The following is a 26,893-nucleotide window of genomic DNA, read 5'->3' as shown; positions in this document are numbered from 1 at the left end:
TCTACATGTCAAGATCCTCCTTGTTTGAAAAAGGGAACAGTGCTGAGAGTCCTTGTCTGATGGTGTCTTCTCTTTTTCCCAAGTCATCTCTTTTTTATTTATAGAAACAGAAATTGAAAGGGGAAGGGGAGATAGAAAAGGAGATAGCAACAGCGCTGCTTCTTCACTTGTGAAGCTTCCCCCTGCAGATGGGGACTGGAGGCTTGAAGCTAGGTCCTAGCGTACTGTAACGTGTCCACTGCACCAGGTGCACCACTGCCTGGCCGCCTCCTTTTTTTTTCTTTTTGTTTATTTTTGTTTATTTTCTATAGAGACAGAGACATTGAGAGAGCAGGGGGAAGAGTGGAGGGGAAAGAGATCTACACCCCTACTTCACTGCTCATGAAACTTCCCCCCTTGCAGGTGAAGGCCAGGGGCTTGAACCCAGGTCTTTGTGCACTGTAATGTATAGACTCAAACAGGTGCGCCACCACCTGGCCCCCAACCCCTCCTTTAAAAATTTTTTTTTTTCCATGTATTGACTCATGAGAGGGAGAGAGAACCACAGCATTACTCTGGTATATGCAGTGCCAGGAATTGACTCTGGGCCTCATACCCGCAAGTCCAGTGCTTTATCCACTGCACAACTTCCCCAGCCCCTTTTTCTACTTCTTTTATTTTCTTTCTCCTTCTCCTCCACCAGAGCACTACTCATCTCTGGCTTATGGTGGTGCTGGGGTTTGAACCTAGGACCTCAGAGCTCCTGGCATGAAAATCTTTTTTATTATTATTTTTTAATATTTATTTTATTTTCCCTTTTGTTGCCCTTGTTGGTTTTTTGTTGTTGTTGTTGTACTTATTATTGTTGTTATTGATGTCATCATTGTTGGATAGGACAGAAATAAATGGAGAGAGAAGGAGAAGACAGAGAGGGGGAGAGAAAGATAGACACCTGCAGACCTGCTTCACTGCCTGTGAAGTGAACCCCCTGCAGGTGGGGAGCCGGGAGCTCGAACCGGGATCCTTATGTCAGTCCTTGCGCTTTGCACCACCTGTATTTAACCTGCTGCACTACTGCCTGACTCCCCTGGCATGAAAATCTTTGCAGAACCACTGTATTATCTCCCCAGAATCCCTCCCCCGCAACCCCCATAACACCCTTAAGAAAACAGTGTCAGGTGGCGCAAAGCACAAGGACCGGCATAAGGATCCCGGTTCGAACCCCGGCTCCCCACCTGCAGGGGAGTCGCTTCACAGGCGGTGAAGCAGGTCTGCAGGTGTCTATCTTTCTCTCCTCCTCTCTGTCTTCCCCTCCTCTCTCCATTTCTCTCTGTCCTATCCAACAACAACAACAACAATAATAATAACTACAACAATAAAACATCAAGGGCAACAAAAGGGAATAAATAAATAAAATAAATATTTAAAAAAAATTTTTTTAAAGAAAACAATGTCAAGAACCCTGAGTCCCTTTCATCACCTCAAGCACATTCAGTGCCAAAATGCGGAGAAAGCCGAGAAATATCTAAAAGAAAAATGAAACCAGCCAGAATCCCACTGATGACAGGTTTAGGCATTTCTTTGATCTTTGCTTCCAGAAATATTTGCTGAGAACTCCAGTCATGGTGAACATGCCTCATTTGAGCCTGGACTCAAATGTCACTGTCTCTTGTCTACATCACCCGTAACACCCTGTTCTGGGGGAAAGCTCTGTGACGCTGTATCCTGTGCTCTCTGACTCCCAGTTTCTTGGAAACTTAAAAGGAAAGACCACAGGCTCACACAGCTGAGCTGTCTCTCCATCCAGCTTTGGGCAACTGAGCAAGGCGTTTCCTGCTGCCTAGCCCTTTCCTGTAACGTCGGCACCACCCAGCCTCACCAAGCCTTGCTAAAGACTTTTTTTTTTAACATGTGAGGAAATAACCCCAAAGGACTCACACCATGGGGCTGAGCCACTTTCCTGACCCAATTCTGAGTCTTTATCTTTGAGAGGAAGGGAGGGCTAGCATAAGGAAAAGAGACCAGAGCACAGCTCCACCGTCCATGGAGCTCTCTTGGTGCTCTCATGATGCTCTCAGGTGGATCGGGCCCAGGGCCTCAGTCTTATACCTGTTCTGCCATTTTCAGGGGCCTCCTACTAAATGCTTTACTCAGTCTTGGCTGAGGAAAAAACAGTAACAGCAATTGAATATTTACTTACTTGTCTATTTGTTTACAGAGCACTGCTCAGCTCTGCTTCTGGTGGTGCCAGGGATTGAACCTGGGACTTCACAGACTCAAGAATGAGAGTCTTTTTTAGAGATGGCCTCGGACATCAAATATCAAGACCTGCCCCTCTGCCATCTTTGGCAGCCGCCTGGGATGAGCGACTCTTTGTATAACCATGAAGCTGTCTCCCTGGCCCTGCAGCAACTGAATTCATGGCGATTACCCTCAATTTTACTAACACATTATTATTTTTTGTTTGTTTGTTTTTGCCTCCATGGTTATCGCTGGGGCTCAGTACTGGCATTGTGCATCCACTGCTCCTGTAGCCATTTTTATTTATTTATTTATTTTTGATAGGACAGAGAGAAATTGAGGAATTGAGAGGGGAGAGGAAGATACAGAGGAAGAGATAGAGATAGACACCTACAGAACTGCTTCACCATTTGTGAAGTGACCCCCCCCCTTACAGGTGGGGAGCCGGGGGCTCAAACCAGGATCCTTACGCTTCATACTATGAGCACTTAATCCAGTGCACTACCGCCTGGCCACCTAACACAGTATTTTTACTCTCTCTCTCTAACTCTCTCTCTCTCTCTCTCTTTCTCTCTCTCTCTCTCTGCCACCACGGTCGCTACTCCCAGTGGTCTTTTGTTTTTCCTTTCCTCTAGAGAGAGAGTGGGAGACAGAAAGACACTGAAGTCCTGTTCCATCACTGATGAGGCTTCCCTCTTGCAACCACTCCTTTGTGGTGGCTGGGGCCTTGATCCCAAGATCTTGTGCCTAGTGACATGTGATCTCTGCCTGGTGAGCCACATGCCAGGCCCCCATTCTCTCTGAAGATCTCCTAGGACCTGGAAAATCCTTCTAAGATGCAGAGAGATGGAAAGATGGAGCGACAGAGGTCGAGGTCTGCAGAGGAGCGGACCTGGACCCCCGCCGGCCGATCAGGCCACACGGGAAGGCGCAGAGAGCCTGGGTTTTCCCCACAGAAAACAGAGACAGGGTTCCAAGCCTGCCCCAGAAGGTCAGGTGACATTATAGATATTAAAATTCTGTGAAATCCCAAAGCACTGCCTAGGTGGAGTGCAATGGCCTGAAGGTAGAATGTATAAACAAACTTGGGTTCAGGACTGGGAGATAGCAGAATGGTGATGCAGAAAGACTTTCATGCCTGAGGCTTCAAAGTCCCAGGTTCTACTCCCCACCACCACCATAAGCCAGAGCTGAGCGGTGCTCTGGTAAAAACAGTGATAATAGCGGAGTAGTAATAGCAGTAATACAAACTCAAGTTCAAATTACAACTCCAGTTAGAAATATTTTAGGGGCAGGGGCTGGGTGGTAGAGCACCCGAGAGAGTGTACATGTTACCTTGTGCAACTGCCTGGGTTCAAGTCTCCTGTCTCGGCCTGCAAGTGAGGGGAAGCTTCATAGTGATGAAACAGTGCTGCAGGTGTCTCTCTCTTGCCCTATCTCCCCCTTCCCGCTCAAGTTTTATCTCTATCAATCCAAAAATGAATTATTAAAAAAATAAAATAAAATATTGGGGCCAGGCAATGGTGCACCCAGTTGAGCACACACATTACCATGCTCAAGGACATGAGTTCAAGCCCCCAGTCCCCAACTGCAGGGCGAAAGCTTCATGAGTGGTGAAGCAGGTCTGCAGATGTCTCCCTCTCTCTCTCTCTCTCTCTCTATCCCTCCCTCCCTCCCTCCCTCTCTATATCCTCCTCCCCTCTCAATTTCTCTCTGTCCTAGCCAATAAAATAGGAAAAGAATGGTCACCGGGAATAGTGGATTTTCAGTGCCAGCACAAAGCCCAGTGATAAAGAAAATATTTAAAAGTTTGAAAAATAAATAAATATACGAGGGCAGGCGGTAGCGCAGCAGGTTAAGCACACACAGTATGAGTGCAAGGACCAGTGTAAGCCCCTGGCTCCCCAGCTGCAGGGGGGGTGGCTTCACAAGCAGTGACGCATGTCTGTAGGCGTCTCTCTTTCTCTCCCCCTGTCTTCCCCTCCTCTCTCAATTTCCCTCTGTCCTATCAAACAACAGTGACAGCAATAACATTAATAATAACAACAACAACGATAAACAACAAGGGCAACAAAAAGGGGGGGAAATAGCCTCCAGGAGCAGTAGGTTTTTAGTGCAGGCAACAGGCCCCTGGAGGCGAAAAGAAAGAAAGAAAGGAGGGGGAGAGAGAGACAGAGAGACAGAGAGAGAAAGAAAGGAGGGAGGGAAGGAAGGAAGGAAGGAAGGAAGGAAGGAAGGAAGGAAGGAAGGAAGGAAGGTAGGTTGATTCTAGGGCACAGTCTAGGAGCTATACATTGGATAAAGCTTTGTACTCTCAAGCTGGAGGTCCCCAACCTTAAAAGCCACAAGGTGAGTTTTATTTACTTGTTTATTTATTTTTCGATAGAGACAGAAAGAAATTGAGAGGGAAGGAGTAGATAGAGAGAGGAGATACCTGCAGCCCTGTTTCACCACTCCTGAAGCTTTCCCCCTGCAGGTGGGTACAGAGGCTTGAACCTGGGTCCTTGCACAGTGTAGTGTGTGCATTTAACCACGTACACCACTGCTTGGCCCCTCAAGGTGAGGTATTCTATCAACAAACAGCAGCAATGCATTTGGGTGCCTGTGGTACAAAGCCAGCTGTCGTCACCTAATGACAGCTTTCTTCCTCTAATGAACCTTCATTTCAAGGAGGGAGAGAAGGCCACTGGGGAGGAAGGGTTTGAAAGGCGACAGAGTAATGATCCTGCCCCTGTCCCACCTCCAGCCACTTAAGCTGGACATGATACTGAAATTCTAATTGATGCTGGCCTGGAATTATTTTTCAGAATGAAAATGAGAAATTATGCAATGCAACCTTTTAGGACATGATTGAGGGCTGAGGAAGGTACCATAATGGTGATGCAAAAAGCCTTTTGTGTCTGATGCACCAAAAGTCCCAGGTTCAGTCCCCAACACCATCATGAGCTTTGAGTAGTGTCCTGGTGAAAAGATAAATAAATAGATAGATAAATAAATAAATAAACCAAAGCATGATTGAAACCAGTGACAGAAGACAGTTTCCTGATGAGATCCTTCTAGCTGGCCGCTTTTTTTCCCCCAACTTGTGTCATGGTAACATTCTTTTTTTTTTTTTTTAATAAGACTTTATCTTGAGAGGCCAGTGAGACTCACCAGACAGGGTGCCTGCACTGCCATAGATGCGACCCAGGTTCGAGGCCCTGAACCACACAGAAAGTACAAGGGCAACGGATCAAACTTTGGTGCTGTGATGTCTTTCTCTTCCTATCTCCGTGTCTCTGTGTCTGTCTGTCTTTCTCTGACTCTCTGAATGACAAAAGTGGACAAAGTAGTAAAAGTTCACATGCACAAAGCCTTGACCATACATACATACACACACACACAATGTATATGTAATATTTATTGAATATATGATTTTCAAGGATGTAACTAGGGCCTCAAGAATATACAATCTCACTACTCTGACTGCTCTGGACACTTTTTCATTAAGAGATAGGTCCAAGTGGACCTCATGGGAACACACCTGAGAGAGCACACATTTTACTATGTGCTAGGACCCAGGTTCAACACCCTCCCCCATTTATCCTCTGTCCCCACCTGCAAGGGGGAAAGCTTCACGAGCAGTGAAGCAGGGCTTCAGGTGGCTTTCTGTCTCTCTCCCTCTCTGTCTCCCCCTCCTCTCTGGATTTCTGGATGTCTCTATCCAATGAATAAATAGAGATAATTTTTTTAAAAAATTTTTAAATCAATCCTGTGGCAGCCAGCTACTTCGGCTTCCCAGAGTGGCCACCAGGGGGAGCACTGGAGGGAGGCACCTAGTCCACAACGAGGTGATTGACTCAGTTCCCACATTACCACCTTCCCTCCTCAGAGTCTGCACGCCAGGCTCTGCTAGGGAACCATGACAAATGAAGAAAACAGAAAGCTCAGAAGGGCCCCAAGGGGGTCTCTCCATAGGCCACTTGTCTACACAGACCAACCAAGGCAGGAGTTGGCACACAATGGGTTTTATTAACAGCGCACAGCCAGGGCGTCCTCAGCTTCTCCTTCCTTTATCCAGTGTAAAAGCACTTCCCAACTTTATCCTCTCATGCCCCAGGGCCAGAGCTCAGTACTGTTCCTCAGGGAGACACAGCCAGATGTACCACCCACTCCAAACCCCCCCCAATATGCATGGGCCTTTCCTACCCCACAACCCCTCCACCTTCCTCCCACTTGATCTGTCCTGTCCCCCCAAGAAAACCCCCACACTGGGACCAGTTGCACCCAGAAACTTTCACAATCAATAGCCCCTCCTATGAGAGTCAGTGTCCCAGAAGTCCCCTTGGGTGACAGTGAGTGGCCTGTGACCAAAAACCTATGTCCCTAGAGGCCTCTCCCTCCAGGAACATGACTCATAGCGCTCAGCTTCGTCAGTTACTCTGAAGCCTAAAATCCGGGACAGCAAGCTAAAAGTAAACCAGGTGAGTGCCCAACTGGGGATGGGAGAGCCTGTTCATTTGGGGGGAGGGGCAGCATCAGGCTCTTTAGTTACGGATTTGGGGGGCTTCCTTGATGCCCAAGACAGTAGCACAGCCCAAAGGAAAAGGGAAAGAAGTTGGGGGCAGCTCTGTGGAGTGGGCTCTGTGTGTCAGTGGAGGAATATCGGGGTGCGGTTGGGGTGAGGATTCTGTGTCTGGGATCTAACAGTTATCTGAGATCTCTATCTGTGTCACAGGGAGTGAACTGGACAGCAGGATCTGGGGTGTCACTCCACGATGGCCCCACTATCCCAGCATCACCTAGGATCTTGCTAGAGGGACATGTTTCCCCTACCCGGACCTGCTGACCCAGAAACTCAGCAATCTGACTTTCAAAAGGCAATGAATGCCAAGCAGCCTGGGAGGCAATGCAGTGGCTTAGAGCAGAATACTTAGAGCATGAAGTCTTGAGTTCGATCCCCAGTATTGCAAGTGTCAGAGTGATGTTCTGGTTCTTTTGTTAATTAATAAATAAATCTTTAAGAAAATATAAGGGGGACATGGGGAGATAGCATAATAGTTCTGCAAAAAAAAAATGTCTTTCATGCTGATGGCACCAAAGGTCCCAAGTTCAATCCCCCAGCACCAATATCAGCCACAGCTGAGCAGTACTCTGGTTAAAAAATAAGTAAAAATAAACAAACAAACAAATAGTGAGCTCAAGCTGGTGTGTTGTCCTGAGTCCCCACAGGAACCACCAAGGAGGAGTGGAGTTTGTGGTAGGGGACTGGGGGGGCTCAAACTCAGGACCAACACTCTAGCCGCTGCACCACCTCCCAGGACTGCCTCTTCCTGGACTCCAAGTGGGGTTTCCTCACTGACAAGACTTCAGGCCCCCCTCCTCCGCCCCCTAGCCCCGTGCATGTCACCCCAGTTTAGGAGGCCTCTTGGGCCCCCCTGGCCCTGCACTCCCGGGGAGCGCTCAGGCCTGCTCATCGGGTGCCACTAGCTGCAGCGGCTGGGTGTTCTTGCCCTTGTCGTGCCAGCACACGTCGAACATGGGGTACACGGGCCCCGGCAGGCGCTCTCGGAAGGCAAAGAGCAGCTCGAGCGCATCGGGGTCGGTGGCATCATAGAAGGCCAGGACGCCGTCGGCGAAGCTCAGGTAGATGCCGATGCGCCCCAGCCTTGGATCCCGGGAGGGCAGCGCCCGCGGCTCCTTGGCCTCGACGTGCGCCTCCAGGGTCTTCCCGTCGCGCAGCCCGAGCAGCCAGAGCCCCTGCGAGGGCACCGCGTGCAGGCGACCGCGGCGGCCGGCCTGGGCCGAGATCACTCCCAGCGCCCAGCGCGGCTTGTCGCCCACCTCCACCTCCCAGTAGTGCTCGCCCTCCGACAGCAGCTGGCACGCCACCACCGCCACCGCCTTGTCGAACTGGCGCGGGTCGTCGCCGGCAGGGGGTGCCTTCTGCTCCGAGCACTCCACGCGGCGGCCCGAGGCCGACAGCACCAGGCTGGGGTGGGCCGAGCCCGGGTCCAGGGTGAGCTCGCTCAGTGCTGCGGGGTGAGGAGACACAGGCCTGGTGTCTGCTGGGCACAGCCCTTCCTAGCCTTCTCCAATACTCCCCAACCTTCCTCGACCTAAGGGCCAGCCTGGACTCCACTAATATTTGGGAGAGGGGGAGTCCTCTGCTTCCTGGGAAGCTCCCTTGATACTCAGCTGTCAAATGGGGGCGCTGAGGCCCACTCCCTGGGTTCGGGGAGGAGCGAGCTGATACAAGCCTTGCAGCTCACCTCAAAGGCAGAAACCGCGTGGGGTCACAGAGCTGGCCCCCTGCAGCACGGCCAGCCCCACATCAACCTGTATGGCCTTGGTGTCCTTTTTATTTTTTTTTTGTCACCAGGATTATTGATAGGGCTTGGCGCCTACAAGGCTCCACCATTCCCAGTGGCTTTTGTTTTTATTAATAGAGGCTGAGGAAGAGGAGAGAGACCTGCAGCACTATCCCACCGCTTATGACGCTTCCCCCTTGCAAGTAGGGTCTGGGGGCTTGAAGCCAGGTCCTAACACATAGTGATGTGTGCATTTGACCAGTTGCTCTAGCATCTGGCCCCAGCCCTTGGTGTCATAACCCAATCCCTGGGCCTGTATTACCCTGACTAAAACCGAGGCCCCCTAGTCAGGGAATCCTGGGATTCCCACATAGATATGATGGGCCTAGACCTCTAACAGATCCCTCTCTCCACCATCACCGGTCATCTCCATCAGGAACAGCATCATGGACTCTCTTGTGGGCCTCTACAGGACTTTGCCCTCAGTGAAGAACAACAATGGTAGGGACTGTCCCACTCTCCGAAGAGAGGCTGGGTCAACATACTCTGCCAGCCAAGGAAGACGGGTCCTGAAATGAGAGCAGCCTACAATGTTCCTAGCTGTGATCATGGACTGTGAGCTCAGACTGACAGGGATGCAGAGATTACACAGGCTCCTGTGCTAAATATGAACAGACATGGGCCCTAGGTCAGATGGATGGGTTCACAGTTACTGTATTTATATACTTTCCCCATATTAGAGATCTTCTCTCTGCCCTGATCCAGCTTTCTAGTCCTATCCTCATCTTCCCAGACAATACTTTTAGCCCACCTGCATGTTAGCTGTCGGGTTCAGGCAAAGATTAATAAAGTCATGGGACCCTTGGAATAGACCTAAAATAAACTTCCTAGCTCCTCCCAACATGAAGACCCCAAATTTCATGTTACAGTCTTACCTTTAGGTTCCTGACTATTAAACAATCTGCTTTATATCTTAATGTTTTTCAGCCACCAAGTTGCAGATGCTACCATGATGTCAACCTGACTTTCCTGGGCAGACAACCTCACCAATGTGTCCTAGAACCCCACCTCTCCAAAGCCTGTCCCACTAGGGAAAGATAGAAACAGCAGGCTGGGCATATGGGTCAACCTGTCAATGCCCATGTCCAGAGAAGAAGCAGTTACAGAAGCCAGACCTCCCACCTTCTGCACCCCCCCCCACAATGATCCTGGGTCCATACTTCCAGAAGGATAAGGAATAGGAAAGCTTCCAATGGAGGGGATGGGATAACTCTGGTGGGAATTATGTGGAATTGTACCCATCTTATCCTAAGGTCCTGTCGATCATTATTAAATAAATAATAAAACCGAGGCCCCTTCATTCCCACCAGCAGTAAACATTGCACAGGTCCAGCATATGTGTACATGTGCGTGTGTGTGTCCCAGAACTGTGTAATCTATAGCACTCCAATTTTCTCTGGCTCCTGGAGAGGAGGCTGAACCACAGGCCAAGTCAGCCCCCAGAGCTCAACATCTGCAGGAGCTCAACCACAGACACCCCGCCACCTATTCATCCTACCTCCAGCCAATGAGCAGGAATGCTGGTCCCAGGAAAGATGAGATGCTTGCCACCCAGCCCCTGGCCTCAGGGAGAAGAGGGAGCCCAGAGGTTCTGGGCCCCTGTCTCTCACACCCTGGCCCCCAGCTGGCACAGGGCACCAGCCACACAGCCCCACACATGAGCCAAGAGCAGAGATCCTACCCCCCCCACCCCCAACTACCTGGCATCAGAGCCCGGAACATCTTCCTCCACACCTGGAACTTGAAGTCATCTGAGATGACAGGCAGCTGGATGTCCAGACGGGCAGGAGCGGGAGACTCAGCCAGGATATTCTGCAGCCTGGGGAGGGGGGTTGGGGATAAGGGGGGCTTGTGGAGAGACTTTCTGGAGGAGGCATGGGGTGCGGTTGACCAGAAGACAGAGGCAGGGGCTGTGGTGGATGGAGTTCCATGTGTCCCACCACCCCACCAAAAAAAAAAAAAAAAAAAAATCACATCCTGGCTTGACTCTTCTGTTGGAGTTTCATTTTGAAAAGATAAAAAAAAGAAAAATTAAAATTCTACACCAAGATGGGCCCGGGAGGTAGTATAGTGGGTAAAGCACTGGACTCTTAAGTATGAGATCTGGAGTTTGATCCCTAGGATTCCATGTGCCAGAGCGATGCTCTGGCTGTGTCTGTCTCTGTCTCTCTCTTTCTCACTAACAAAGCTTTTAAAAAAATTAACACAAGGAGTCGGGTGACAGCACATCAGGTTAAGCGCACGTGGCACAAAACGCAAGGACCTGCATAAGGATCCCGGTTCGAGCCCCCGGCTTCCCACCTGCAGGGGAGTCGCTTCACAGGCAGTGAAGCAGGTCTGCAGGTGTCTATCTTTCTCTCCCCCTCTCTGTCTTCCCCTCCTCTCTCCATTTCTCTCTGTCCTATCCAACAACGACGACATCAATAACTACAAGAAAACAACAAGGGCAACAAAAGGAAATAAATAAATAAATAATAAATATTTTTAAAAATTAACACTAAGAAATGATGCTTTAGGGGGCCAGGCGGTGGTGTACCTGGTTAATTGCACACATACAGTGAGCAAAGACACAGGTTCAAGCCCCTGGTCCCCACCTGTAAGAGAGAAACTTCACGAGTGGTTAAGTGGGGTTGCAGGTGTCTCTCTGTCTCTCCCTCTCTATCTCCCCTTCCTCTCTCAATTTCTGTCTCTAACCAATAATAAATAAATTTTTTTTTAAAGATCTGTATGGAGGGGCCGGGTGATGCACCTGGTTGAGCGCACACATTAGAGTGTGCAAGGACCCGGGTTCAAGCCCCTGGTCCCCACCTGCAGGGGGAAACTTTGCGAGTGGTAAAGTAAGGCTGCAGCTGTCTCTCTGTCTCTCTCCCTCTACCTCCTCCTCCTCCTTCCTTCTCGATTTCTGGCTGCCTTTATCCAGTAAATAAGTAAAGATAATTAAAAAAAAATTTTTAAGCTCTATATGAAATGGTGCTTTCTGGTCCAGGAGGTAGCCCAGTGAATGAAGCACAGGCCTCTCACACATGAGGTTCTGAGCTTGATCTCCGGCAGAGCATGTGCCAGAGTGATGCCCTGGTTCCCTCATCTCTCCATCATTCATTAGTTAATAAATAAATATTTTAAGGAAGAAATGGTTTGTTATGTATATGTTAAGACAACTTAACAACAACAGAATACAATCCCCTGTGTGGATAAAGTCCATGCATCTCAGCCACTCCACCTCCACCACTCAGGCTCCACAGCTCCAGCCCTGAGCAGCCTGCACTCACTGTTCCCCCCACTCTAAGCTCTCTTCCAGCTCCTATTCATCCCTCACCATGCAATACAGAGGTGCACTCCTCCCCCAGGGAGCCTTCCTGGCCACCCTGTGCCCTCAGGTGACACACAGTGACATGGCTGTCCCTCCCAGCCCAAAGCCGTCTCCACACAAGTATGGGAGGTCCCCGAGAACTAGGTCAGGGTCAAGGTCATGCCTGTGTTCCACACAAGGTTCAGGGAACTTCAGGGGAGAGAGGGAGAGGGGGCTGTGTGGGCATGCAGTGAACAGAGGGGTGTTTAGTCCCTGGGAGACTAGGCGGGCTGGGAGTCAGGGGTCGGCGTGGGGCAGTGGGTCTCACCTGCTGGTCATCAGGCAGTATTTCTGGAGAAAGAAAAACAGAGAACTGAGAGGAGGTAGGCAAGTGGGATGTAGGGGGGGTCCTCTTCTGTTTCTTTCTTTTTCCTTTTTAAATGTAATTTATTTGTTTTAGTTTAATGAGAGAAATACAGAGAAAGAGATCAGAGCACCGCTCAGCTCTGGCTTCTGGTGGTACTAGGGACTGAACCTGGAACCTCACAGCCTTAGGTGTGAAAGTCCTTTTGGAGAACCATTATGCTGTCTCCCCAGGTTTTTTTTTCTCCTATCTGTGGGGCATCATCACTCCAGGCTGGCTTTTTCAGATATATATAGAGAGAGGTGGCCCAAGAAAAAGCACAATGGACACAGCACTGGACTTTCAAGCCTGCTGTTTTGAATCTGACCCTGGCATCATATACGCCAGAGTGATGCTCTGGTTCTCTCTCCTCTCCTTTTTCTCTCTTATTAATAAATCATTTGGGGGGTCGGGCGGTAGTGCAGCAGGTTAAGCACACATGGCTCAAAGTGCAAGGACCCACGTGAGGATCCCAGTTTGAGCTTCCTATGTCTTCCTCTCTGTATCTCTCTCATTAAAACAAAATTTAAATATATATACAACTTGGTTCCCTAAAGCAAAGGTCTCTGGGGGAGGAGTGGATGAGGGGGTTGGGGAAGAGGGGCTTGGTGTCCTGGTGCATGATGGAAGAAAAGGAGCTAAGTTGGGGGTGAGAATGATTTGCAGACACCTGTCATGGAGAGATGAGAAATTGTGTCACTGTGTCAACAACTGTAATGATAAACCATTATCTCCCCAATAAAATGATTTAGGGGTGGGGGAAGGTGTCCCTTTGCCCGAAGAAACTAATCGTCCCTGTCAGAAGATTGCCAGCAAGGTGGTGCAGTAGTTACAGCAATGGACTTAATTAAATGCATGTCATCCGAGTTCGATCTTCAGTAGTGCATGTTCCAGAGTGATGTTCTGGCTCATTCTCCTCTTTATCTATCTATCTATCTCTCCCTCTCTTTCTCTCTCTCTCGTTAATAAATATTTTTAAAAGATAATAATAAAAGAAGATTACTCTGAGGCCACAGGTTCAATCCCCAGCCCCACTAGAAGCCAGAGCTGAGCAGTGCTCTGGAGTGTCTCTTCTCGTCTCTCTCTCTCTCTCTCTCTCTCTCTCCTAACTAATTAAAAATAATAATAAAGGAGAATTGCCCTCATGAACATACAAACGCACAACCCCTGTAGCTCTGGTCACTTTGCGCTGCGTCCCACACAGACGCGATCTCTGAGCAGTGGCCCACCACCACCACCACCACCCAGTCTGTCCCTGCCCTCTCGGGTCTGGGGGTCGGGCCTCGCCGCAGGAGGAACTCACGGTGAGGAACTCGGTCTGCGGCTTGTCGGCCAAGTCCCGCAGCACCCCGTGCATGTTGCGCAGCTGCTCCAGGTAGGAGCCCAGGGCGCCCAGCTCGCGCCGCAGCGCCGCCCCCGCGTCCCCGCGCACCCGCTCCGCCTCGCGCTCCAGCGAGCCCTCCAGCGCCGCCAGGAACTGCCGCATGCGCCCCAGCTGCTCCCCGACGGCCGCGCGGAACTGCCGCACCGTCTCCTGCGGGGCGGGGGAGGGGGAGAAAGGCCGAAGCGCTTGACCCCGGAACCCCCACTCCAGGCCGGGGACCCACACACACACTCTGGGTTGCAGCCCTCACCTCCACCTCCGCCAGCTGTCGCTCCAGGACCGCCACGCACTTCTCCTTGCGCTCCTGCGCCTCCTGCAGCTGCAGCTGCTGCTGGGGGAGCTGAGTCTGGGGGGGACACGAGGAAGTGGGTTCCCGCGGTAGAGCGCACACGTCACCCTGTGCCGGGACTCGGGTTCATATGGGGGCACCACGTGGGGGCACCTTGCACAGGGGGAGGTCATGCGCGGTGGAGTGGTGCTGTGGTCTCCCTCCACCTCTCTCTGTCTCTCTCTCCTCTCTCTCTCTCTTGCCCTCTCTCTCGCCCAGTCTGTTTCTGTGATTTAAAGGAGGTTGAAGGGGGGCAGGTGCTGGCGCACCTGGTTGAGCTCATATGTTACAATGTACAAGGACCAGGGAGGGGTTCAAGCCCCTTGTCCCCACCTGTAGGGGAAAAGCTTTGAGAGTGGTGAAGCAGTGCTGCAGGTGTCTCTCTGTCTCTATCCCCTCTTCCCTCTCGATTTCTAGCTGTCTCTTTTCAATAAATAAACATAATTTAAAAGTTTTTTAAAAAAGAAAATACTTTTAAAAAATAAAGGGGCCATAAGGGCTGGGGAGAAAACTTAGTGGTTCTGTAAAAGATTTTCATGCCTGAGTCTCCAAGTTCCCAGATTCAATCGCCAGCACCACCAGAAACCAGAGCTGAGCAAGTGCTCTGGTGTTTCTGTCTCTGTCTTTCTCATTAAAATAAAGAAAATATTTTAAAAGGGGGTGCACAAAAAAGTCCTCCAGCTGTGATGGAATCGGGCAAATGTGAAGCCTGGGGAAGATGGGGAGAAGGAGGAGGAGGAAAAAGGAAGAAGAATAATGGGAGGGGGGAGAAATAGAAGATGGTGAACATGAAGGAGAGAAGGGGTGGAAGAATAATGGTTGATGGGAAACAGGGTGGTGGCACATCTAATTAAATGCACACATTGCAATATGCAAGGACCCAGGTTCAAGCCCCTGGTCCCCACCTGCAGGGGGAAACTTCACAAGTGGTGAAGCTGAGCTGCAGGTGTCTCTGTCCTCTCTCTCGCCTCCTTCCCTCTCAATTCCCCAAAGCCACCTGTGAGTCCCCGTATGCTTGGGCATGTTCCCACTGGTCACTGTTTCCTAGCCCTGGATACCCTGACCCTGTGCCCTCAGCCCTTCCAAGGTGGTAATGAGGAGGGAAAACACAAACGTAGTCTTTTCCCCAGGTCTGGGCACACAGCAGGCTGCAGGGCATGAGGGCTGGTGCATGAAGCTATGATACCTCCTCCAATTTCCAGGTTCCATCAACCTCCCTGCATACCGCTGGGATCTGGGGGCATGTGATTTAATAGAAAGCATTTTCCGTGGCCTCCCAGCAGGTGCTCAGTGGGGAAAGTGCTGGACTCTCCAGCATGAGGTCCTGGGTTCCATCCCTGATATCACATGTGCCAGACTGATGCTCTGGTTCTTTCTCCCTCAATTTCTCTCTCCCATTTTTTTCCCACCTCCAGGGTTATTGCTGGGATTAAGTGCCTTCACAAGTCCACTGCTCCTGGCAGCCTTTTTTTTTCCCCATTTTATTGGATATGACTGAGAGAAACTGAGAGGGGAGGGAAAGATAGAGAGGGAGAGAGAAAGGCAGATACCTGCAGACCTGCTTCACCACTTGTGAAGCAACTCCCGTGCAGGTGGGGAGCTGGGGGCTTGAACAGGGATCTTTACGCCGGTCCTTGCACTTCTTTCTACTCTGCCCACTTAGCCCAGTGCTCCATCAGCTGGCCCCCCTCTCTCCCATTTATAATTTTTGTTTCCTAATGTACCTACTGCCTTAACCAATGAAACACATCTGGAGGCAGGTAGTACACCACCTCTAATCACACTGCCCCCACCTGCATCCCTGACATTCTGCCCCATCTTCCTCTTCTGTAAAATGGGAGCAGCCACGCCCATCTCACCTGTGCCAAGCCTGCACACACACACCCATAGTGATCCCTGGGAGCTCCAGGACTGGGTGGAATGCCAGCTCACTCTCCTCCCCGGAGACGCCCTCCTAGGAGGCCATTGTCCTGCCCATGGCAGGCCCAGGCTGCCCACCCTGTGCAGGGCCCAGAGGCTCAGAGGCGGCTAAGGAGCCATGAAGATGAGGGCTATCATCCCAGAAGCACTGCACAATCTGACAGCTGACGAGCTCAAGAAGTCCAAGCAAGGGAGTCGGGCAGTAGCACAGCAGGTTAAGCGCACATGGCACAGAACACAGGGGTTGGAGTCAGGATCCCGGTTTGAGCCCCCTGAAGGGAGGTCACTTCGCAAGCGGTGAAGCAGGTCTGCAGGTGTCTGTCTTTCTCTTCTCCTCTCTGTCTTCCCCTCCTCTCTCCATTTTTCTCTGTCCTATCCAACAACAACAGCTATGGCAACAACTACAACAAGCACAACAACAAGGGCAACAAAATGGGAAAAATAGCCTCCAGGAGCAGTGGATTCTTGGTGCAGCACTGAGCCCCAGCAATAACTCAGGAGGGAAGAAGAAGAAGAAGAAGAAGAAGAAGAAGAAGAAGAAGAAGAAGAAGAAGAAGAAGAAGAAGAAGAAGAAGAAGAAGAAGAAGAAGAAGTTCAAGTTCAAGCAAGAGCTGAGTAACTATAAGATGCTTGAGGGCCTGGGAAAAAAAAAATCTCCAAGCGGGGAGCTGGAGCGGATGAGTGCCCTGGCCTTCGCAGTCAGGATACTGTGTACCACGAGGACTATAGCGCCCAGCTGGCTGTGAGATTGTTCAAGAAGATGGGCTTGCAGGAGAAGGCTGCCCGGCTTCAGCAAGCCTTATGAGACGCCCCCTATTCTGCAGCCTGGAATGAAATGGCCCTTGTGCCTAGCTGCCTGTCTCCCCCAGGAAACCCCCTCCCCCCCGCCCAGCTCCAGCCCTGCAATCCCTTCCTCCTTCACACTCCTTCTTGGAGTAATTTTGCTGGTGGCAGTTGTCTGGGACCTGAGGTGAGTCTACGCCTGGAGGACTTCCCGGAGGAAGCACCTTTTGCGCTGGGTTGGGAGACTACCAGCCGCCAGTGCTGGGTTGGACAGGGAGGGTCAGGGAGGTTGGGTCCCTGGGGAAGGCCTGGGGAGTCGGACACCAGCCTGAGGATGAAAGGTTACCCCTTCCAGAAGTGGGGGTGAGGAGTCACTGAAAAGAAAAATGGGAAGACATTGGCAGCGGCTATGCAGCTGGGAGGAGACACCTGGACCTGCCCCCACCTCCGCAGGCCCCTCCTTCATTCTTTCTGGACCCAATAAAAGTTCCCAGACTCCGCCTCCAGGGGTCTGTGGGGGCGCATTCCCGCCTTGGGCTGACCCTTGCCGCTTCTCCATTTCCCCGTATCTGGGTGTCTGCAGCGTCCCCCCACCCTCACCCCAGGATCTCCCCAGATCTGGGGTGCGCGCCGCCGTGGGTGGGCGGCGACTCAGCTAAACCCTCAGCTCTAACCAGAAAAACAGCTCGGCTGGGGGACCCAGTGCCAACCCGGCCCTGCACCCCAGGGGGAGCCCTGGGCGGGCGGGCCCGGTCTCATGATGTTGAATAGCTTTGGGGTTTGACTGTACTCCAAAACCCCGACCCACCCACCCACTCTAGCAGGCTCGGCCCGGCGCTGGGTGTTTGCTCCGGGCTCGGTGACGCCCCCCAGACACACACACCGCCCCGCACCTTGAGGCGCGCATGAGCCTCGGCTGCGGGCAGCAGGCGGTGGCCGCGGTGGGAGCCGAGCGAGGCGCAGACGCCGCACACGAGCGCGCGGTCCTGCTCGCAGTAGACGCTGAGTGGGTCCAGGTGCTCCTCGCAGTGGCCCTGTGGCACCTGCGCCAGCCCCTCGACCAGGCGCGCCAGCTGCAGGTTGGTGCTGAGCGCCTGTGGCCGCGTGGGCGCCTGGCAGGTCGGGCAGGGCACCGCGCCATCGGGCCCCGGCTCCCCGGCCGCTCGGCACAGGCAGGCGTGGCAGAAGCTGTGGCCGCACTCGGCTGTCACAGGCGCGTCGAACAGCTGCAGGCACAGCGGACAGGACAGCTCCTGGTGCAGCAGACGGGGCGCAGACATGGGGCTGGAGGCGGCAGGGCAGGGGGGTTGGTTAGGGGGGCAGCCGCGGGCCCGCAGCCCCGCCCGTGAAGACTTCACACTCCTCAGTCCCACCGGTGAATAGCTCACTGGGGTGGGGCGCCACTTGGCCTCGTGCTGGGGGGGATCCCAGCCTGGCTTTGAAGGAAACTTCAGTGCTGTGGTCTCTTTCACTATTTCTCTCTGCCTTTTTGTCTCTCTAGCTGAAAAAAATCATCCTGGAGCAGTCAAGGTTTAATGACTCCCCCCTTCCCAAAAATACACTAAACACCCACAGGCACACACACAGGCGCGCGCACACACACACACACACACACTCAAACTCAGTCATCCAGGAAAGGACTGGCCCTAGGCCCCAAATGTGCCCATTTCAAATGTGCACATTTTCTATTCCAGTTCCCAAATACCAGCCCTAGTGCCAAACAGCCACAGCCACTGTCCTGGCCTCCACTTTTTTTAGAAAGACCAAGAGGCACAGAGTAAAAGCAACCACAGCACCAAAACTTCCTTCTATGTGCTGTGGGCCAGGCTCAAAACCAGATCACACATATGGCAACGCAGCGCACTATCCCGCCCCCCTTATGACCTTTTTGAAACCTAGACTTGGGCTCCAAAGTCTTTGGAGCTCCTTGCCTTACCCCATCTCCCCTCCAGGACCCCAGGACCCCCAGGACCCCTAGCCCCCACACCTCCAGGCCCTAGGACTCACCCGTGTGGTTGGAGCTTTGAGGCTGAAAGACTTCCAAGAGGGCCGGTCAAGGTTAAGTTGAAAGAGGTAGGGAGGAGAGTCAGAACTGTGTCTGCAGACAGGCCAGGGACAAGTGGCAAACTCAGAGCGAGGACAGGAGACACAGCCAGCAGTAGACAGACGGCACGGGTGATGGCCACACAATGGACAGAAAACAGACCCTCCCCACAGCAGCCCTGAGTCATGGCTATATTTAGCCTTTCTGCCCACACCCCCCACCATCACTTCTGGAAACCAGTTCTAAAAGGGAAAGCACATGTCACGGCCACCTGGCCTGGTCCATCTCACTGTCACCTCCCCTGTCCACCCAGAGCCAGAGCTGACAGCCAGCAGAGAGCAGGGCCTGTCTCCTCCAAGGGCCGGCTTAGTAACTCCCTAGGATAGTTCACTGCTTTGCCATGTGCGCCACCCAGGTTCAAGCCTGGCCCCCACAGCATTGGAGGAAACTTGGGTGCTGTGGTTTCTTTCGTTTCCCTTTTTCTGCCTCCATTTTTATCTTCATTTTTATCTTGCTTCAACTCTCAGGCAAATAAATAAATCTCCTCTGAAGCCAGATGTGGCCCCCTTGACAAGTCTTTAGACTGTCTCCAGGCTCTGGGGCTCAGTCTTCCTGAATGTTCAGAGCTGCTGCAGGGAGCTAGCTGGTGGTCATGCTTAGCCCAGGTACCTCACCAGGCTGCAACTGTCTGATCCTCTCAGATAGAGAGGAGAGAATGTTTATCATGATTCCTTTGGATAAAAACAAACAGCCTAGTTTGAATTCTCAGAAGTGAACTGTCTTAAAGAGTTAGGACATTTCACCAGAACCTCACAAATTTCAAACTCAGAACCTCACACTTGAGAGTCCAGTGCTTTATCTGCTAGGTGACCTCCCAGGCCTCATTCAATTATTTTTTTAAATATTTATTTATTTAGATGGCAGGGGGCCAGGTGGTAGTGCAGTGTGTTAAGCGCACGGACTGACAAGGATCCCAGTTCGAGCTCCCAGCTCCCCACCTGCAGGGGGGTTGCTTCACAAGCGGTGAAGCAGGACTGCAGGTCTCTATCTCTCTCTCCCCCTGTCTGCCTTCCCTTCCTCTCTCCATTTCTCTCTGTTCTATCCAACAATGATGACAGCAATGGCAACAACAATGATAAACAAGGGCAACAAAAGGAAAAAAATAGCCTCCAGGAACAGTGGATTTGTAGTGCAGGCACAGAGCCTCAGTGATAACCCTGAAGACAAAAATAAAAATTGAGATGGCAAAGAGTTCTACAAATATTTTTCTCTAATTATTTTATAGTTTCTGGTCTCACACCCAAGTCCTTGATCCTTCTGGAGTTTACTTTTGTGTGTGGTGAAATATAGTAGCTTAGTTTCATTCTTCTGCATGTTTCAATCCAATTTCCCCAACACCGTTTGTTATAGAGACTCTTCTTTCTCCATTTAATAGTTTGGGCCCCCTTGTCAAAAATTAGATGACCATAGGTGTGGGGGACTTTTTTTTTTTTTTGCATGGTACTGTGTGCACTCTCCGGGGTGCAACACCTCCTGGCCATGAGTATTGGACTTTATTTTTTTATTTATTAATGATAAAAATAGGAGGAGAAAGAGAAAGAGCCAGACATCACTCTGGTACATGTGCTGCCAGGGATTGAACTCAGGACCTCATGCTTCAGAGTCTAGTGCCTTAGCCACTGAACCACCTCTGAGGCCACTTTTTTTTTTCCTCCAGGGTTATTGCTGGGCTCGGTGCCTGCACCATGAATCCACCGCTCCTGGAGGCCATTTTTCCCCCTTTTTGTTGCCCTAGTTGTTGCAGCCTCGTTGCGGTTATTATTGCCATTGTTGACGTTGCTTTGTTGTTGGATAGGACAGAGACAAATGGAGAGAGAAGAGGGGAAGACAGAGAGGGGGGAGAGAAAGATAGACACCTGCAGACCTGCTTCACCGCCTGTGAAGCGACTCCCCTGCAGGTGGGGAGCCGGGGGCTCGAACCGGGATCCTTACGCCCGTCCCTGCGCTTTGCACCACGTGCGCTTAACCCACTGCGCCACTGCCCGACCCCCGAGACCACTTTTTATAAAAAAACTTTTTACAGGCCACAAACCTGTGGCTTCCAGAGCTCTTGAGAAAGTATTGGGGGGAGGAGGGAATAGTGACACACCTGGTTGAGCGCACGTGTGTTTTAAATAATTTTTTATTTGTTAAATTTGTTACAAGATTATAAGATTACAATGTATAGTTAGTTTCACATCACATCCACTACTAAAGTTCTGTATCCAGCCTCCCAAAAATAACCTCCATAGTTTCAGTGCACATGTTACAGTGGCAAGGACCTAGGTTCAAGCCCTGGAGCCCCCAGTGTCCACCTGCAGGGGGAAATCTTTGTGAATGGTGAAGTAGGCTTGCAGGTGTCCGCCCCCCCTTCCCCACATCCTCCCCTCCCCCCTCTTCCCCCTTTTTCCCAGCCCCCCTCTTCCCCCATTCTTCCCCCTCTCCCTTCCCCCCTCCCCCTCTAAAAGAAGTCATTTTAGAGTTTATTCAAACTGCCTTAGAAGACTTTTTTATTCACTATTTTGCTACTACATGTATTTTTAAAAATATCTATGCTCTTTGATAGTGGGTGCTGTGTCGAACTATTTGCTATAATATAATCTTATAAGCCACTACTAATCACACATTTTTCAAATGGCTTGGAAAAATTATAAATATATATATTATAGATGTTCAAAATCTTCTTCCCTCTCATAGGAATTCCTTTTCCTTTTGCTAAACCCCTGTTCTTCAGCCTGCATTAATGAACTGCATTAACCTTTGCTTCTGTTGCTATTGTACTTTCTGAGGTTTGTGATTTCATTTGTGAAAGACCTGGGTTTAGTGTGGCTTGTACTCACAGAACACAACAACCGAAGGATGACAGGACAGAAGAATACAAACCACACCAATTAAAAAAAAAAATGGTGAAATCCAAAGCAATTAAAGCAACTACCACAATGAATGAGGACAGGAGCTCAGAAGAAACTCCATATAAGCCAGAAGCAACTAAGATTGAGGAAAATATCCAAACAATTGATGCGTTAATCACAGGAGTGAGGAAAGCTTTTGAAGAAAATGCTATAAGAAATGGGGAAATAGGGGGTCGGGCTGTAGCGCAGCAGGTTAAGCGCAGGTGGCACAAAGCACAAGGACCGGCATAAGGATCCCGGTTCGAACCCCGGCTCCCCACCTGCAGGGGAGTAGCTTCACAGGCGGTGAAGCAGGTCTGCAGGTGTCTGTCTTTCTCTCCCCCTCTCTGTCTTCCCCTCCTCTCTCCATTTCTCTCTGTCCTATCCAACAACGACAACAACAATAATAACTACAACAATAAAACAACAAGGGCAACAAGAGAATAAATAAATAAAATAAATATTAAAAAAAAAAGAAATGGGGAAATAACAGATGAGACCCTCAAAGAAAGTACTAGCTATGACAAGGTAATTAGAGAACTGAAAGCTAAAATAGCTGAGGCAAAAGGCCAACTAGCAGAACAAGCTAATATTGTAACTGAGAAAGGTTAAAAAAAAAAAAAAGCTAAACTGAAGAAGGAAGCTGAAGGAATGGAAAGCAGATTAACAGAAAGAGAAAACAGAATTAGCCAGGCAGAGGATGAGCTAGAGAAAACTAAGAAGGAAGTAAAAGAGCTAAAAAAAAAAAAAAAAGAAAGAAATTGAGAGACACTAAAAACAACAGAGACATATAGGATGCTCTCAAAAGAAGTAACATTTGCATAATTGGCCTGCCAGAGCAAGAAAGAGAGGAAGGGGAAGAAAACATCTTAGAGGAAATGATAGAAGAGAACTTCCCCACCCTAAGCAAAAAGAATATTAAGAGTCAAGAGGTTCAGAGAGTCCAAAACAGAATCAACTCAGACCTGAAGACACCAAGATGCACCACAGTCACAATGAAAAGAAGTAAGGATAAAGAAAGGAGCCTGAAGGCTGCAAGAGAAAAACCAAAAAGTCAAATACAGGGGGAAACCATAAGACTATCAGCATACTTTTCCACACCAAGCCTAAAAGCCAGAAGAGAATGGCAAAGTATCTATCGAGCTCTCAATGAAAAAGGGTTTCAACCAAGAATAGTATATCCTGATAGACTGTCATTCACATTAGATAGAAGGATAAAAACTATCTCAGACAAACAATAGTTAAAGGAGGCAACTATCACCAACCCTGCCCTGAAAGAGGTTCCAAAAGACCTCCTAGAAACAAGAACATCACCAAAATACTTGCCATATATCAGAGCAAATAAAAAATTATTGAATAGTGCACTGCAATACTGTAGAGGCCTGTGATCGAATCCCTGGAGTCAGATGTCTCTACTTAAAGGTAAGCCCGAAGCAGGGAAGAGGGGGAAGAAGGAGAAGAGGGGGGAAAGGGAGAAGAGGGGGAAGAGGGGACTCATAGTGCAGGCACAAAGCCCCAGATAACCCTGAAGACACACACACACACAAATTGAGATGGCAAAGAGTCCTACAAATATTTTCCTCTAATTATTTTATAGTTTCTGGTCTCACACCCAAGTCCTTAATCCATCTGGAGTTTACTTTTGTGTATGGTGAAATATAGTGGCTTAGTTTCATTCTTCTGCATGTTTCAACCCTATTTCTCCCCCTACCCTCTCAATTATTTAAAGAAAAAGTATTAAGATAGTCCTCACAGAACCCTCTCGGAATAGATCTTTCCTTTTTATATATAATTTTTTATTTATTATATAATTTCCCCCCCTTTTGTTGCCCTTGTTGTTTATTGTCATTGTTGTTGTTATTGCTGTCGTTGTTGTTGGGTAGGACAGAGAGAAATGGAGAGAGGAGGGGAAGACAGAGAAGGGGAGAGAAAGATATAGACACCTGCAGATCTGCTTCACTGCCTGTAAAACGAACGCCCTGCAGGTGGGGAGCTGGGGGCTCAAACCTGGTTAAGCAGAAGTAGGTACAAAAGGTTTGAGCCCCCTGGCTCCCCACCTGCAGCAGGGATGCTTCACAAGCTGTGAAATAGGTGTACGGGTGTCTTTCTCCCTATCTCCCCATCTTTTCTCAATTTCTCTCTGTCCTAGCCAATAAAATTGAAGGGGAGGGGAAAGAATGGCCACCAGGAGCAGTGGGTTCATAGTGCTGGCACTGAGCCTCAGTGACAACCCTGGAGGCCAATAATGATAATAATAAAAATAAAAATTAAAAAAAAACAGAGTGACGAGAGCACCACTATGGAACATGCGACACCAGGACTCAGACTGGGAGTCTCAGGAATATAAGCCCCAAGCTCGAGCAGTTGAACAACCTCCTCAGTCATTATTTCACACATTATTTATGTTTGTTTATTTCTTTTTTCGATAGGGATAGAAAAGACAGAAAGAGAGAGAGTGAAAGGAACCACAGCACCAAAGTTTCCTTCAATGTAGTGGGAGCCCAGGCTCAAACCAGGGTCACCCAGGTGGCAAAGCAGCGCACTATCCAAGTGGGCTATTTCACAATTCATATTATTATTTTAATAGTTTTTATTGTTTTATATTTATTTATCTTCCCCTTTGTTGCCCTTATTTTATTATAGTAGTTATTATTATTATTGATGTCATCACTGTTGGATAAGACAGAGAGAAATGGAGAGAGGAGAAGAAAACAGAGAGGGGGAGAGAAAGACAGACACCTGCAGACCTGCTTCACCGCCTGTGAATTGACCCCCCTGCAGGTGGGGAGCTGGGGGCTCGAACTGGGATCCTTATGCTGGTCCTTGTGCTTTGCGCCATGTGCGCTCAACCGTCTGCGCTACCACCCGACCCCCTATTTCACAATTCTTAACCCGTTTACAATCTCCCAGCCTGATGTCATAGCTTCAGAACAACCTAACACTGTCTCTCTCTCCTCTGAGGTCACCACATGGCCCCAGGCAAGTCAGTGCAGAGCTCAGGTGCTGGTGTTAAGGGGTTGATGGTAGGGCAACAGGGGTTGTGGCCTATGGCCCCAGCAATCAAGGGTGACTTTGGGGACCGGGAAGCCATAATCAGGAAGCATCTCACCACCAACGGCTCTGGCTCCAATCCAGGGAACAAGGATAGACCTGAGGGAACACCTAGAGGCTCTCTCTTGCCAAGTGTCAAAGTTCAGAGAGCCGGTCCAGAAAAGGGGGCCCAAGGAGTAGGGATTACCAGAAATTTCCAGAGAGCTCGCCCAGCTCCCCAGATGGAAACAGTTCTGCCACCACCCCAGTCCCCTTCCCACGTCCCCGCAAAGCCCTTTTCAGAGCACTGAGGGCTGGCCAGGGAAGTCCCTTAAGAACACAGGACATATGCCCAAGAGGTCACCCCCAAAGCAGTCCACTAAGAGACAGAAGTCTGGGAATCAGATCTGAGTGAGCCTGACCACATACACACTGCCCTCTATTTCACAATCTCCAGAATAGGCTATGTACATTCTAGAACATTCTACGAAGAAGAAGGAGGAGGAGGAGGAGGAGGAGGAGGAGGAGGAGGAGGAGGAGGAGGAGGAGGAGAAGGAGGAGAAGAAGAAGAAGAAGGAGAAGAAGGAGTAGAAGAAGTTAATGCCATCATCCCAATCATTGCAATTGCAACATCTGCCCTTCTCAGAGGGCTTGCAGACTGCCTGGAGGAGGTGTGCAGCTCCAGATCTGTGTTTTCTCCAAGAATTTCTGAGGACAGAGAGCAGGGCTTGGAAGATATTGCTAGGGATTTGGGTCTGAGACTCACAGACATGGTTCCATCGGTGTCTCTTCACTGATAGCTGTGTGTGGATTTCCAGAGCCATTTCTGAACATTTATTTTTACCTCTCAAGAGCCCACTGAGTTGTTGAGAGAACTAAGTGAGAGTGTGCTTAGTATGAAGCCTAGAAACACAGCAAACTTGAAAATAATGGGAATGGTTGTTACTATGATTATTACCTTCTGCTAGGCCTTACCAAAGGATTGGGCAACTAGTATTTATAAAGATATCTTTTTAGAATGTAAGTGAGGGAGATAGCATAGTGGTTCTGCAAAAAGCTTTATTTTTAATTTTATTTCCATGAAAGAGAAAGATACAGAGAGAAGTACCATAAGCTCAGCTCTGGTTTAAGAGGGTGCTGGAGATAGGACCTGGGACCTCTGGTGCCTCAGGCATGACGGTCTTCTGTGGAACCATTATGATGTCTCTCCGGCCCCTGCAAAAGGTTTTCATGCCTGAGGCTCCAAGGTTCCAGGTTCAATCTTTGGCATGGCCATGAGCCACAGCTGAACAGTGCTCTGGTAAAGGGAATAAAAAGAAAGTGAGAGAGAAATAAAGAAAGAAATTAAGAAAGAAAGAACGGAAAGAAGAAGTAGAGGGAAGGAGGAAGGAAGAAAGAAGAGAACAGAAGGGAGTCAGGCAGTAGTGCAGCGGGTTAAGTCCTGGCACAAAGTGCAAGGACTGGCTTAAGGATCCCGGTTTGAGCCCTGGGCCTCCCACCTGCAGGGGAGTCACTTCACAGGAGTTGAAGCAGGTCTGCAGGTGTCTGTCTTTCTCTCCCTTCTCTGTCTTCCCCTCTTCTCTCCATTTCTCTCTGTCTTATACAACAACATCAATAACAACAAAAATAACTACAACAATAAAACAACAAGGGGGATTCGACTTCCGGAGGCGGAGCTACGAGCAGCAGATCGCTTTCTCTCCTCTCCTCTCCTCTCCTGGATCAACAAGGAATACCAAAGGAGACCACTCGGACCGAAACAAGACAGCACTAGAATGACCACAGAAACCCAGTAAATCACCCGTGAGTACAAACACACATGGCTGGTGACAGAGAGGAGAGAGGGGCCTAAGGAGAGATTAAGTGACTGCTAACAGTTCAACAGTTTGTCAGTGGAGACACCACCTCCAGTCTGCTCCACCAACAAGGGGACAGCTGAAGGGAGGAAAGGACTCCCCAGAGACTCACCAAGTGCAACTCTGAGTCTCCATTGCTACTACCCTCAGAATCTGGAGCAGCGACAGGAAGGGACACGAGGGGACAGAGATCTAACCGGGAAGCTCAGGAGAAGACCTATACCTCGGTGGCATAGCTGAGGGGCTGTGAAAGTCTCTTTGCATAACCACTGGATTATCTCTGCCACACCCTGCTTTATCTCTTGGTCAGGAGTCAGTGATTAAGCTAAGAAGCCTATTGATAGTTTAAAAGCCCT

The 26,893-nt window shown here is 49.9% G+C and overlaps 1 protein-coding gene across 1 annotated transcript; it reads right to left on the bottom strand.

Moving 5' to 3' along the window:
- Positions 1-6,211: 6,211 nt before the first annotated feature.
- TRIM72 (tripartite motif containing 72) lies at positions 6,212-18,920 on the bottom strand. The gene is made up of 7 exons (XM_007530073.2): positions 18,685-18,920; positions 17,571-17,961; positions 13,897-13,992; positions 13,566-13,796; positions 12,188-12,210; positions 10,271-10,389; positions 6,212-8,234 (listed from the first exon to the last, which is right to left on the bottom strand). The coding sequence occupies exons 1-7, from the start codon at positions 18,906-18,908 to the stop codon at positions 7,663-7,665; spliced, it is 1,656 nt and encodes a 551-aa protein (XP_007530135.2). The 5' UTR covers positions 18,909-18,920; the 3' UTR covers positions 6,212-7,662.
- Positions 18,921-26,893: the final 7,973 nt, after the last annotated feature.

This window comes from Erinaceus europaeus, chromosome 15 (assembly GCF_950295315.1).
Source record: "Erinaceus europaeus chromosome 15, mEriEur2.1, whole genome shotgun sequence".
In the NCBI taxonomy this organism is placed as follows: domain Eukaryota; kingdom Metazoa; phylum Chordata; class Mammalia; order Eulipotyphla; family Erinaceidae; genus Erinaceus; species Erinaceus europaeus.
This window is presented reverse-complemented; position numbering and strand designations above follow the sequence as displayed.

Coding starts and splice junctions, on each gene's coding strand:
- TRIM72 (XM_007530073.2), bottom strand. CDS start 18,908: ATGACTCAGGGCTGCTGTGGGGAGGGTCTGTTTTCTGTCCATTGTGTG. Junction 13,797..13,896: donor GACAGCTGGCGGAGGTGGAG/GTGAGGGCTGCA, acceptor CCCGCCCCGCAG/GAGACGGTGCGGCAGTTCCG. Junction 8,235..10,270: donor GTTCCGGGCTCTGATGCCAG/GTAGTTGGGGGT, acceptor CTCACCCCGCAG/CACTGAGCGAGCTCACCCTG.